The sequence below is a fragment of the Salmo salar genome, chromosome ssa05, assembly GCF_905237065.1.
Source record: "Salmo salar chromosome ssa05, Ssal_v3.1, whole genome shotgun sequence".
Taxonomy (NCBI): Eukaryota; Metazoa; Chordata; class Actinopteri; order Salmoniformes; family Salmonidae; genus Salmo; species Salmo salar.
Genome location: NC_059446.1, coordinates 2,528,872 through 2,541,967, shown reverse-complemented (window position 1 = coordinate 2,541,967; position 13,096 = coordinate 2,528,872). Strand labels below are relative to the sequence as shown.

The following is a 13,096-nucleotide window of genomic DNA, read 5'->3' as shown; positions in this document are numbered from 1 at the left end:
GACTGTCTTGACGCGCTTGGACCTTTCTAGTTTGTTGGTGATGTGGACACCAAGGAACTTGAAGCTCTCGACCTGCTCCACTACAGCCCCGTCGATGAGAATGGGGGGGGGGGCGTGCTCAGTCCCCATTTGCCTGTAGTCCACAATCATCTCCTTTGTCTTGATCATATGACATTTTACAATTTACAATTCGTATGATATGTTACAAATTTGCAAAATAGGGTATGATGTGTTACGAGTTCCAATTTGTTGTGGTGGCTAACGTTAGCTAGGCGGCTAACGTTAAGGTTAGGAGTTAGGTTAAAAGGTTACGGGTTAGGGGTTAGGGGTTAGGAGTTAGGAGTTAGGAGTTAGGTTAAAAGGTTAGGGGTTAGGGGTTAGGAGTTAGGTTAAAAGGTTAGGGGTTAGGAGTTAGGTTAAATGGTTAGGGGTTAGGGGTTAGGAGTTAGGAGTTAGGGGTTAGGGTTAGGGGTTAGGGGTTAGGAGTTAGGTTAAAAGGTAAGGGGTTAGGGGTTAGGGGTTAGGGGTTAGGGGTTAGGTTAAAAGGGTTAGGGGTTAGGAGTTAGGAGTTAGGGGTTAGGAGTTAGGAGTTAGGTTAAAAGGTAAGGGGTTAGGAGTTAGGAGTTAGGTTAAAAGGTAAGGGGTTAGGAGTTAGGTTAAAGGGTTAGGGGTTAGGAGTTAGGGGTTAGGAGTTAGGAGTTAGGGTAAGGGTTAGGGGTTAGGAGTTAGGGTAAGGGTTAGGGGTTAGGAGTTATGGTAAAAGGTAAGGGGTTAGGAGTTAGGGGTTAGGGTAAGGGTTAGGGGTTAGGAGTTAGGGTAGGGGTAAGGGTTAGGGGTTAGGGGTTAGGGTAAGGGTTAGGGGTTAGGGTAAGGGTTAGGGGTTAGGGTAAGGGTTAGGGGTTAGGGGTTAGCTAATATGGTAAGCAGTTGCAAAGTAACAAAAAAGTAGTAAGTAGATGCTAATTAGCTAAAATGCTAAAGTTGTCCGTTATGAGATTCAAACAGACAACCGTTGGGTTGCTAGACGATCGCATGACACGCCTACCCATCCAACCTACTTTTGTTTTTGCATTAAGTGATCTTCTGTCTCATAACAAACGTAACATATCATACTCATTTCAGTGTTTTCGTATTTACATGTATTATGTTATGTCTAGTCTATGAGACCAGGCTGATTTCCTCGCCAGCAGAAATGTGAGTTTATTTGTGCCTGTCCTCAAGACTCCGCGCCCCAAACTGATACTGTTGGGTAGCCAGCCAGCCAGTCAGCCAGCCAGCCAGTCAGCCAGCCAGCCAGTCAGCCAGCCAGCCAGTCAGCCAGCCAGCCAGTCAGCCAGCCAGCCAGTCAGCCAGCCAGCCAGCCAGTGTCGTGGAAAATTGTCTTAAGAATAACACTTCTTACAAGAACTTGTAAATTCAATATAGACTTTAATACAGAGTAGTAAAGCCGAGCCGGTCCGCGGACAACAACTCCCTTCCTTCGGCCCCGGCTCTGCTTTTATGCACATACAATACATAGGTCCATCCTTTATGTAAATGAAGTAAAACCCCCTATGCGTTCTGCCACCATTTTCTTTCAACCCAATGGATAACGCCCATATCTGCTTTTAGCTCTAACATAGTAGTGGCTGGTTAACGCACATATCTGCTTTTAGCTCTAGCATAGTAGTGGCTGGATAACGCCCATATCTGCTTTTAGCTCTAACATAGTAGTGGCTGGATAACGCCCATATCTGCTTTTAGCTCTAACATAGTAGTGGCTGGATAACGCCCATATCTGCTTTTAGCTCTAACATAGTAGTGGCTGGATAACGCCCATATCTGCTTTTAGCTCTAACATAGTAGTGGCTGGATAACGCCCATATCTGCTTTTAGCTCTAACATAGTAGTGGCTGGATAACGCCCATATCTGCTTTTAGCTCTAACATAGTAGTGGCTGGATAACGCCCATATCTGCTTTTAGCTCTAACATAGTAGTGGCTGGATAACGCCCATATCTGCTTTTAGCTCTAACATAGTAGTGGCTGGATAACGCCCATATCTGCTTTTAGCTCTAACATAGTAGTGGCTGGATAACGCCCATATCTGCTTTTAGCTCTAGCATATTGATGGCTAGACTCTCCTCATATGGATATGAAAATAATGCATGCATTGCAGGCTTACGCTTGGCATAAGTCATGGCCATACATACAGCTTGCCTGGCCGTTCCTACTTGGGGATGTATGGCCATCTGTTATCTCCACTCAGGGCCTGCTGCCAGTCTCCTCTTTCGCTAGCTAATGTATTTCTATCTTTCTTTCCCTCAGCAAGTCTACCTTTCTCCCACACCAGCCAGTCAGCCAGTCAGCCAGTCAGCCAACCAGCCAACCAGCCAGTCAGCCAGTCAGCCAGTCAGCCAGCCAGCCAGCCAGTCAGCCAGCCAGCCAGCCAGTCAGCCAGCCAGCCTGCCGGGTTCTCTGTTCATTGCGCAGACAGGAACAAAGAACTCTGCAGGAAACAAAGAGGTGGAGAGGTCATGATTAACCACTCAGAAACTCAAGTCTTTTTGTTGTCCTGATCTGGAATACCTCACCATCAAATGCCGACCGCATTACCTCCTGAGAGAATTCTCTTCGGGTTATAGTCACTGCCGTGTACATTCCCCTACAAGCCGACACCCCCCGATGACTCTCAAGGAGTGTTAACCATTGCAAGGCTCAGACGGCATCACAAGCCGCGTCCTCGGAGCATGCGCAGACCAGCTGGCTGGAGTGTTTACGGACATATTCAATCTCTCCATTTCCCAGTTTGTAGTCCTCATTTGTTTTTAGGATGACCACCATCATTCCTGTTCCCAAGAAAGTGAAAGTATCTCAACTAAATTACTATTACCACATAACACTCAGTTCTGTCATCATGAAATGCTTTGAGAGGCTCGTTGAGGATAATATCACCTCTACCTTACCTGACACTTCAATTTGCTTACCGCCCCAATAGATCCACGGACGATGTTATCGCCATCGCACTGCACACTGCCCTATCCCATCTGGACAAGAGGAAAAACTATGTAAAAATACTTTTCATCAACAACAGCTCGGCCTTCAACACCATAGCGCCTGCCATCCAAGCTCATCAGTTAGCTCAAGGCTCTGGCTCTGAACACCCTCCCTGTGCAACTGTGCTCAGCCCCCTCTTGTACTCCCTGTTCACCCATGACTGCGTGGCCACGCACATCTCCAACTCAATCATCAAGTTTTACTGACGACACATTTACTTTCTTTCTTTATGCAGACGCTTCCTTTCTCCCTTTTATCCATCCCTACATAGTCCTATCTTAGTCCACAACACTGGTAGGCCTGATTTACCAATTATGACGAGACGGCCTACGAGGAGGAGGTGAGTGCAACGGCGGAGTTGTGTCAGGAAAACAACATCTCCCTCAACGTCAACAAAATGAAGGAGACAGCGGAGAGGGCACGCCCACTTCCACAGGGCCGAAGAGGGTCGAAAGATTGAAGTTCCTCTGCGTGAACATCACAGATGACGTGAAATGTTCCCTTAACACAGACAGTGTTGTGAAGAAGGTGCAACAGTGCCTCTTCAACCTCAAGAGACTGAAGAAATTTGGCTTGGCCCCTAAGACCCTCACGATTTTACATTTTAGTCATTTAGCAGACGCTCTTATCCAGAGCGACTTACAGTAGAGTGCATAAATTTGTACTACATTTTAAATACTGGCCCCCCGTGGGAATCGAACCCACAACGCTGGCGTTGCAAGCGCCATGCTCTACCAACTGAGCTACAGTGGGACATCCTGTCAGGCTGTATCACCGCCTGGTATGGCAATTTCACCCTCCGCAATCGCAGGGCTCGCCAGAGGGTGGTGCGGTCTGCCCAACGCATCACCGGGGGCAAACTACCTGCCCTCCAGGACACCTACACCACCCGATGTCACAGGAAGGCCAAAAAGATCATCAAGGACAGCAACCACCCGAGCCACTGCCCACACCTGCTGCTATTAAACATGTTTAATGCATTGGAAGTCAACAGAGATTCTTTGCATAGTCACTTCACCCCTACCTGTACCCCTGCACATTGACACATTACCCCCTGTATATAGCCTCGTTATTGTTATTTTATTGTGTTACTTATTTTTATTTTTTTTACTTTTGTTTATTTTGTAAATATTTTCTTAACTCTTCTTGAACTGCACTGTTGGTTAAGGGCTTGTAAGTAAGCATTTCACGATAAGGTCCACACTTGTATTCGACGCATGTGACAAATAAAGTTTGATTTGATTTGGATTTGAGATTACATCAAATAAAATTGTATTTGTCACATGCGTCGAATACAACAGGTGTAGACCTTGTAATGAAATGATTACTTACAAGCACTTTCAGAGATTACATCACACACACACACACACACACACACACACACACACACACACACACACACTCTCAAGTGAATCAAGTGCCATTTCCTTCCAACCCAGTTGATGACGCACCGAGCCAATGGAAAAGAAGTCACGTGCTTGTCCCGTGATCAAATGCGGAAGTGTTGAAAATATCCATAGCGACGACAGCTCACCCTCTGTCTATTCCATATACATTTTCTTGTTGTATTTGCTGTATTTCTCAGAGAAATGGAAGGATATGCCAAAACACCTCTTAGCAACACGTATGCTGGTGCCCCAGATTTCAGAGGGTAAGAGAATGCTAATTATCCCAGTCGTCGTATTAGCTAACGTTACTAACAGTAGCTAGTTAGTTAGCGTTAGCCCATTCATTAGATAGCTAGCTCTAACAGTAGCTAGTTAGTTAGCCCATTCATTAGATAGCTAGCTCTAACACTAGCTAGTTAGTTAGCCCATTCATTAGATAGCTAGCTCGGCGCTTTAGCCAGCACCTTTGATGTATAAGGACAGTGATTCCTAACTGGGGGGTCGTGGCACTTGTGTAAGAAAAAATATGTATATAACACATACAAAAATATATATATATTTTGAAAGGTAACCGCCGCATCGAAACTTTTATATTGAAAGGATGTCGTCGCACCGCTTATTGTTGCTGAATTTACACGTGTAGCTGGTCCGTAGTGGAGAAATGTCACACACTCACTGACCAATACAATAATGATCCAATGAAATGACAGATTTCTAGGCACACACACACACACTGACCAATACAATTATGATCCAATGAAATGACAGATTTCTAGACACACACACACACACTGATCCAATAAAAATGTCATTCTGACACATTGTTTTGTTTTAAATGTGACACGTCCAATCAGATAATACAGATTTTCAGTTAGCTTGATTGACAGCTAACTATCCAGAGGTGTTCTGCAGGCGTGGATAGTAAGCTGTCAGAGTAAAATCATAGACACATTTTTAAAATGTTGGTCCCTCTTCATCCTCCCTCTTCATCCACTGCTGCTTCCAATGTCAACGACAAGGCAGACAACCCGGACCCCTGTCGAGAGGAGAAGATATGACTCCGACTTCATCGAATATGGTTTTCCATATAAAGAAGACCGGCAGGGGTCTGGATAGACCACTATGTGTCCTACGCAACGAGCTGTTGGCTAATGAGAGCATGAAACCCTCCAAAATGAAAAGACATCTGGACACCAAGCATCCAAGCCACAAAGATAAGACAGCTGACTTTAAAAAAAAAAAAGTCAATATCTGGAGGCCTCACAAGATTCATTGACAAACGTATGTCCCGTACATGAAAAGGCACTTTGCGCTAAGTGCAAAAAAGCCCACACCTGCTGCTATTGATATGCTGCTGCTCCAGTTTCAACTGTTCTGCCTGCGGCTATGGAACCCTGACCTGTTCACCTGGCCGTGCTGCTGCTCCAGTTTCAACTGTTCTGCCTGCGGCTATGGAACCCTGACCTGTTCACCGGACGTGCTACCTGTCCCAGACATGCTGTCCCAGACCTGCTGGAACCCTGACCTGTTCACCGGACGTGCTACCTGTCCCAGACCTGCTGATTTCAACTCTCTAGAGACAGCAGGAGCTGTAGAGATGCTCTCAATGATCGGCTATGAAAAGCCAACTGACATTTACTCCTGAGGTGCTGACTTGTTGCACCCTCTACAACCACTGTGATTATTATCTGACCCTGCTGGTCATCTATAAACGTTTGAACATCTTGGCTATGTTCTGTTATAATCTCCGCCTGGCCCTCAGAGCCTGGTTCCTCTCTAGGTTTCTTCCTAGGTTTTGGCCTTTCTAGGGAGATTAATCCTAGCCACCGTGCTTCTACACCTGCATTGCTTGCTGTTTGGGGTTTTAGGCTGGGTTTCTGTACAGCACTTTGTGATATCAGCTGATGTAAGAAGGGCTTTATACATACATTTGATTGATATGTGCACTGAAATCTTGGGAGAGTCACACGCCAATAAACTTAAAACCACACACCTATCCAATGACACCAGGAGAAGAATCCAGGACACACCAGACATCAGAGAGGACACCAGGAGAAGAATCCAGGACACACCAGACATCAGAGAGGACACCAGGAGAAGAATCCAGGACACACCAGACATCAGAGAGGACACCAGGAGAAGAATCCAGGACACACCAGACATCAGAGAGGACACCAGGAGAAGAATCCAGGACACACCAGACATCAGTGAAAACAGCCATTACCCACTGCAGCTTGATGAGTGTGGCTAACCAGGCCATTCTAATGGGTCTGTTAGACACGTCTGGGATAATACCTTTAGGACAGGCTAGAGGCTGTCTTTAACACAGTGGATATGTACCTGGGCTCCGTGGGACTGACCAGAGGCTGTCTTTAACACAGTGGATATGTGATCAAGTGGGTCAATTATTTTTTTTTAAAAGAGTTCCAGGAAAAGCAGGCCGTCTGGCCGTCTGCAGCGATATGAGGGAGGAGGACCAGCAGGTGTTTTATCATGCGGAGGTCCGCTGTCTTTCCAGGGGTAAAGTGTTGGCTCACCTTTATGAGCTTCGCGTTGAGATACCTGCGTTTCTTTCGGGGAAACAAGTCACCTCTGGCAGAACATATTTTGATTGTGAGGAATGGTTCGCGCAGGTTGCCTACCTGGGAGATATTTTTCATCATCTGAATTTTCTCAATGTGTCAATGCAAGGGAGGGGGGCACACGGCGACACACTGGAAGAAAACCCCCCCCAAAAAAACATTCAACATCTTGTCGAGCTGTATGGAAAGTTTTGCCACTACTTCCTGGAGGAGCTATGGAACCCTGACCTATTCACCGGACGTGCTACCTTGTCCCGGACCTGCTGTTTTCAACTCTCTCTCTCTCTCGCTCTCTCTACCGCACCTGGACAGGATACCGGACCCCCTTTCGAGTGGAGATGGGAAGCGTCACCTTGCCAAGGGCCGTGCTGAAAACAAACCGGACAGCCAGCATGACCTCCGAGTTGACTTGTCAACCATCACCCCAGAATTCAATAAACTTATTGACGAAACACCCCGCAGCTTTCCCACACACACACACACACACACACACACACACACACCACACACCACACACACACACACACACACACACACACACACACACACACACCACACACACACACCACACACACACACACACACACACACACACACACCACACACACACACACACACACACACACACACACCACACACACACACACACACACACCACACACACACACACACACACACACACACACACACACACACCACACACACCACACACCACACACCACACACACACACACCACACACCACACACCACACACACACAGGTTAATGAGTTATTGTTCTTTATGTTCTTTATTATTGGTCATTCATATTACATTTATATTACATTCATATTACATTTATATTACATTCATATTACATGCTATTGAACTGGTTAACAAACACCTTTTAACACTTTTCATGGTTATGAGACTATTCACATGGTTATTGATGATTAGTAATTCCTAATGATAGAACAAAAACTATTTTAAACACTAGTGTGTGTTCCTGTTAACATTATAGGCCTGGTGTGTGTTCCTGTTAACATTATAGGCCTGGTGTGTGTTCCTGTTAACATTATAGGACTGGTGTGTGTTCCTGTTAACATTATAGGACTGGTGTGTGTTCCTGTTAACATTATAGGACTGGTGTGTGTTCCTGTTAACATTATAGGACTGGTGTGTGTTCCTGTTAACATTATAGGCCTGGTGTGTGTTCCTGTTAACATTATAGGACTGGTGTGTGTTCCTGTTAACATTATAGGACTGGTGTGTGTTCCTGTTCATTAACATTATAGGACTGGTGTGTGTTCCTGTTAACATTATGGGACTGGTGTGTGTTCCTGTTAACATTATAGGCCTGGTGTGTGTTCCTGTTAACATTATAGGACTGGTGTGTGTTCCTGTTAACATTATAGGACTGGTGTGTGTTCCTGTTAACATTATAGGACTGGTGTGTGTTCCTGTTAACATTATAGGACTGGTGTGTGTTCCTGTTAACATTATAGGCCTGGTGTGTGTTCCTGTTAACATTATAGGCCTGGTGTGTGTTCCTGTTAACATTATAGGACTGGTGTGTGTTCCTGTTAACATTATAGGCCTGGTGTGTGTTCCTGTTAACATTATAGGACTGGTGTGTGTTCCTGTTAACATTATAGGCCTGGTGTGTGTTCCTGTTAACATTATAGGACTGGTGTGTGTTCCTGTTCGTTAACATTATAGGACTGGTGTGTGTTCCTGTTAACATTATAGGACTGGTGTGTGTTCCTGTTCGTTAACATTATAGGACTGGTGTGTGTTCCTGTTAACATTATAGGACTGGTGTGTGTTCCTGTTAACATTATTGGACTGGTGTGTGTTCCTGTTAACATTATAGGACTGGTGTGTGTTCCTGTTAACATTATAGGACTGGTGTGTGTTCCTGTTCAACATTATAGGACTGGTGTGTGTTCCTGTTAACATTATAGGACTGGTGTGTGTTCCTGTTAACATTATAGGCCTGGTGTGTGTTCCTGTTAACATTATAGGACTGGTGTGTGTTCCTGTTAACATTATAGGCCTGGTGTGTGTTCCTGTTCATTAACATTATAGGACTGGTGTGTGTTCCTGTTAACATTATAGGACTGGTGTGTGTTCCTGTTAACATTATAGGACTGGTGTGTGTTCCTGTTAACATTATAGGCCTGGTGTGTGTTCCTGTTAACATTATAGGCCTGGTGTGTGTTCCTGTTAACATTATAGTCCTGGTGTGTGTTCCTGTTAACATTATAGGCCTGGTCTTGATGTTCTGATCATGTATTACATCCCCCTGCTGAACTGGTCTCTTCATTAAACAGCTCATTCTCTTCAGTTAATAATACATGTTTTCTCAGTTAATTTGTCTGCGTAATGACTGTCTTTAATACCATAGTAGTAGACCATTGAGACAGTCTATTGTTTTGTGAAGCCTGCATTACAACATGGACCCATCGGACAGTCCATGATATTGGGTCACGACTCAATAGCCATTGTCAAATTTGGGTCCCCAGGCAGAACCAGTTGAGAAACACTGGTATACAGTGTTGATCATTCTGAGTTTCCCCACTAGAGGGCAGCACCACTGGTCTACAGTGTTGATCATTCTGAGTTTCCCCACTAGAGGGCAGCACCACTGGTCTACAGTGTTGATCATTCTGAGTTTCCCCACTAGAGGGCAGCACCACTGGTCTACAGTGTTGATCATTCTGAGTTTCCCCACTAGAGGGCAGCACCACTGGTCTACAGTGTTGATCATTCTGAGTTTCCCCACTAGAGGGCAGCACCACTGGTCTACAGTGTGGATCATTCTGAGTTTCCCCACTAGAGGGCAGCACCACTGGTCTACAGTGTTGATCATTCTGAGTTTCCCCACTAGAGGGCAGCACCACTGGTCTACAGTGTTGATCATTCTGAGTTTCCCCACTAGAGGGCAGCACCACTGGTCTACAGTGTGGATCATTCTGAGTTTCCCCACTAGAGGGCAGCACCACTGGTATACAGTGTTGATCATTCTGAGTTTCCCCACTAGAGGGCAGCACCACTGGTCTACAGTGTTGATCATTCTGAGTTTCCCCACTAGAGGGCAGCACCACTGGTCTACAGTGTTGATCATTCTGAGTTTCCCCACTAGAGGGCAGCACCACTGGTCTACAGTGTTGATCATTCTGAGTTTCCCCACTAGAGGGCAGCACCACTGTTCTAAGGTATTTTAACTAGCTCTGTCTGTATTAGCGTCCCATAGCTAACAGTAGGTCTAGGCATTCAATAATATCAAACACATGCAGTTCACATAATGTACTCACCCAGAGCCAACGCCAAGACATGATATGATGGAGGATGTATGTTGTCTCTCCTGCAGGAATGACAGTTCTCTGGTGTCTGCTCTGAAAACTCTTCTCTTCTTCACCATCCTGATGGTCACCCTGCCCATAGGACTGTACTTCGCATCAAAGGCATACATCTTTGAAGGTAAATCATTATTTCTTGTCTGAGACGCGGCCTAAATATCCCAATCAATATTCAAAACAATTTATTTGAATTGACTTTCTTCTTCCTTCCTCTCTCCCCTCCTCCCCTGTCCTTCCTCCCCACCTCTCTCCCCTCCTCCTCTCTCCTTCCTCCCACCTATCGCTCCTCCTCCCCTCTCCTTCCTCTCTCTGCTCCTCTCCTCCTCACCTCTCCTGCTCTCCTTCCTCCCCATCTCTCTCTCCTCCTCCTCCCCTCTCCTTCCTCTCTCTCCTCCTCACCTCTCTTGCTCTCCTTCCTCTCTCTCCTCCTCACCTCTCCTGCTCTCTCCTCCTCCCCTCTCCTCCTCACCTCTCTCTCCTCCTCACCTCTCTCTCCTCCTCACCTCTCTCTCCTCCTCTCCTTCCTCACCTCTCCTTCCTCCCCAACTCTCTCTCTCTCTCCTCTCTCCAGGTTCCCTACAGATGTCTAACTCAGACAGTTATTTCTATGCTGCCATCGTAGCTGTGCTGGCCGTACATGTGGTCCTGGCTCTGTTTGTCTACGTGGCCTGGAACGAGGGATCCACCAAGGACAAGGGAAAACACGACTAACCCTTAACCTGGCCCTGCTGCTGGCCCAGAGAAAGCATGGACCAAGGGATGGAGGCCCAGCCACTTCCAGCCCTCACTCCAGCCTGGCTTCTCTCTAGCCCCCAGCCCAGCCTGGCTTCTCTCCAGCCCCCAGCCCAGCCTGGTTTCTCTCCAGCCCCCAGCCCAGCCTGGCTTCTCTCCAGCCCAACATCTCGCAGCCTGCCAGCCATGGAGGGGTTCCAAAGTCCATCTGCTGGTGGTGCGAGAGAATAATGTATTGGGTGTTTATGTGAGCTTCTCCTAGCTCCGTGTATTTTGTAACAGACTGAACACCGTCCCTGCCATAAACTGGGCCCCGGCCAGAGACGGCTGTGAAATGCCAGTTCACAACTGGAGCGCGCATGAAGGAATGTATTGTCTGCTTCCAACCCTATTCCCTATTTAATGCACTACGTTTGACCAGGGCCCCCCCCCCGGTAAGGCTGTTTGACCAGGGCCCCCCCAATAAGGCTGTTTGACCAGGGCCCCCCCCCCAATAAGGCTGTTTGACCAGGGCCCCCCCAATAAGGCTGTTTGACCAGGGCCCCCCCTGTAAGGCTGTTTGACCAGGGCCCCCCCAATAAGGCTGTTTGATCAGGGGCCCCCCAATAAGGCTGTTTGACCAGGGCCCCCCCCGTAAGGCTGTTTGACCAGGGCCCCCCCCCCGTAGGCTGTTTGACCAGGGCCCCCCCCGTAAGGCTGTTTGACCAGGGCCCCCCCCGTAAGGCTGTTTGACCAGGGCCCCCCCCGTAAGGCTGTTTGACCAGGGCCCCCCCCGTAAGGCTGTTTGACCAGGCCCCCCCCCGTAAGGCTGTTTGACCAGGGCCCCCCAATAAGGCTGTTTGACCAGGGCCCCCCCCGTAAGGCTGTTTGACCAGGGCCCCCCCCGTAAGGCTGTTTGACCAGGGCCCCCCGTAAGGCTGTTTGACCAGGGCCCCCCCGTAAGGCTGTTTGACCAGGGCCCCCCCGTAAGGCTGTTTGACCAGGGCCCCCCCGTAAGGCTGTTTGACCAGGGCCCCCCGTAAGGATGTTTGACCAGGGCCCCCCCCCCGTAAGGCTGTTTGACCAGGGCCCCCCCGTAAGGCTGTTTGACCAGGGCCCCCCCGTAAGGCTGTTTGACCAGGGCCCCCCCCCGTAAGGCTGTTTGACCAGGGCCCCCCCCGTAAGGCTGTTTGACCAGGGCCCCCCCCGTAAGGCTGTTTGACCAGGCCCCCCCCGTAAGGCTGTTTGACCAGGGCCCCCCCGTAAGGCTGTTTGACCAGGCCCCCCCCGTAAGGCTGTTTGACCAGGCCCCCCCCGTAAGGCTGTTTGACCAGGGCCCCCCCCCCCCATAAGGCTGTTTGACCAAACGTAGTGGATTATACAGAGAATAAGGTGCCATTTTGTTTTCTGTTGTGACCAACATCATGTCACTGCTGTTGTGGTTTGATCTGTCCGTCCTTGTTGAGTTGCCTGGATTCGTTTATGAACGGTGTGTTTTATTTGTGTGACTGTCTGTAAACGTTTTATTTTTGGTTGTAATTTGATGTCTTCAGGACTGTAGTTTAATCGTCAGGGTACTCGAGAGAGGAGCATTTCAAGTCCACAGTGGTTGTTATGATGAAACATTAAACAAGTCGAAGGATCAATGACCCGTACTCTGATGAACTGTAGAAACATTTTAGTCCTGTTAGTAGATGCTCCTATCTTATCCACTACATTTTTTAAAAATTATTTTTAATTCACCTTTATTTAAAAACCAGGTAAGCCAGTTGAGAACAAGTTCTCATTTCCAACTGCGACCTGGTCAAGATAAAGCAAAGCAGTTCGACACAACAACACAGAGTTACACATGGAATAAACAAACATACAGTTAATAACACAACAGAAAAATAAAATAAAGTCTATATACAGTGTGTGCAAATGGCGTGAGGAGGTAAGGCAATAAATAGGCCATAGTGGCGAAGTAATTACAATTTAGCAGATTAACACTGGAGTGATAGATGAGCAGATGATGATGGTGTGTAAGTAGAGATACTGGTG

At 47.3% G+C, this 13,096-nt stretch overlaps 1 protein-coding gene across 1 annotated transcript; it reads left to right on the top strand.

Moving 5' to 3' along the window:
- Positions 1 to 4,502: 4,502 nt before the first annotated feature.
- On the top strand, positions 4,503 to 11,572 carry LOC106604103 (vacuolar ATPase assembly integral membrane protein vma21). The gene is made up of 3 exons (XM_014198499.2): positions 4,503 to 4,686; positions 10,357 to 10,466; positions 10,917 to 11,572. The coding sequence occupies exons 1-3, from the start codon at positions 4,625 to 4,627 to the stop codon at positions 11,054 to 11,056; spliced, it is 312 nt and encodes a 103-aa protein (XP_014053974.1). The 5' UTR covers positions 4,503 to 4,624; the 3' UTR covers positions 11,057 to 11,572.
- Positions 11,573 to 13,096: the final 1,524 nt, after the last annotated feature.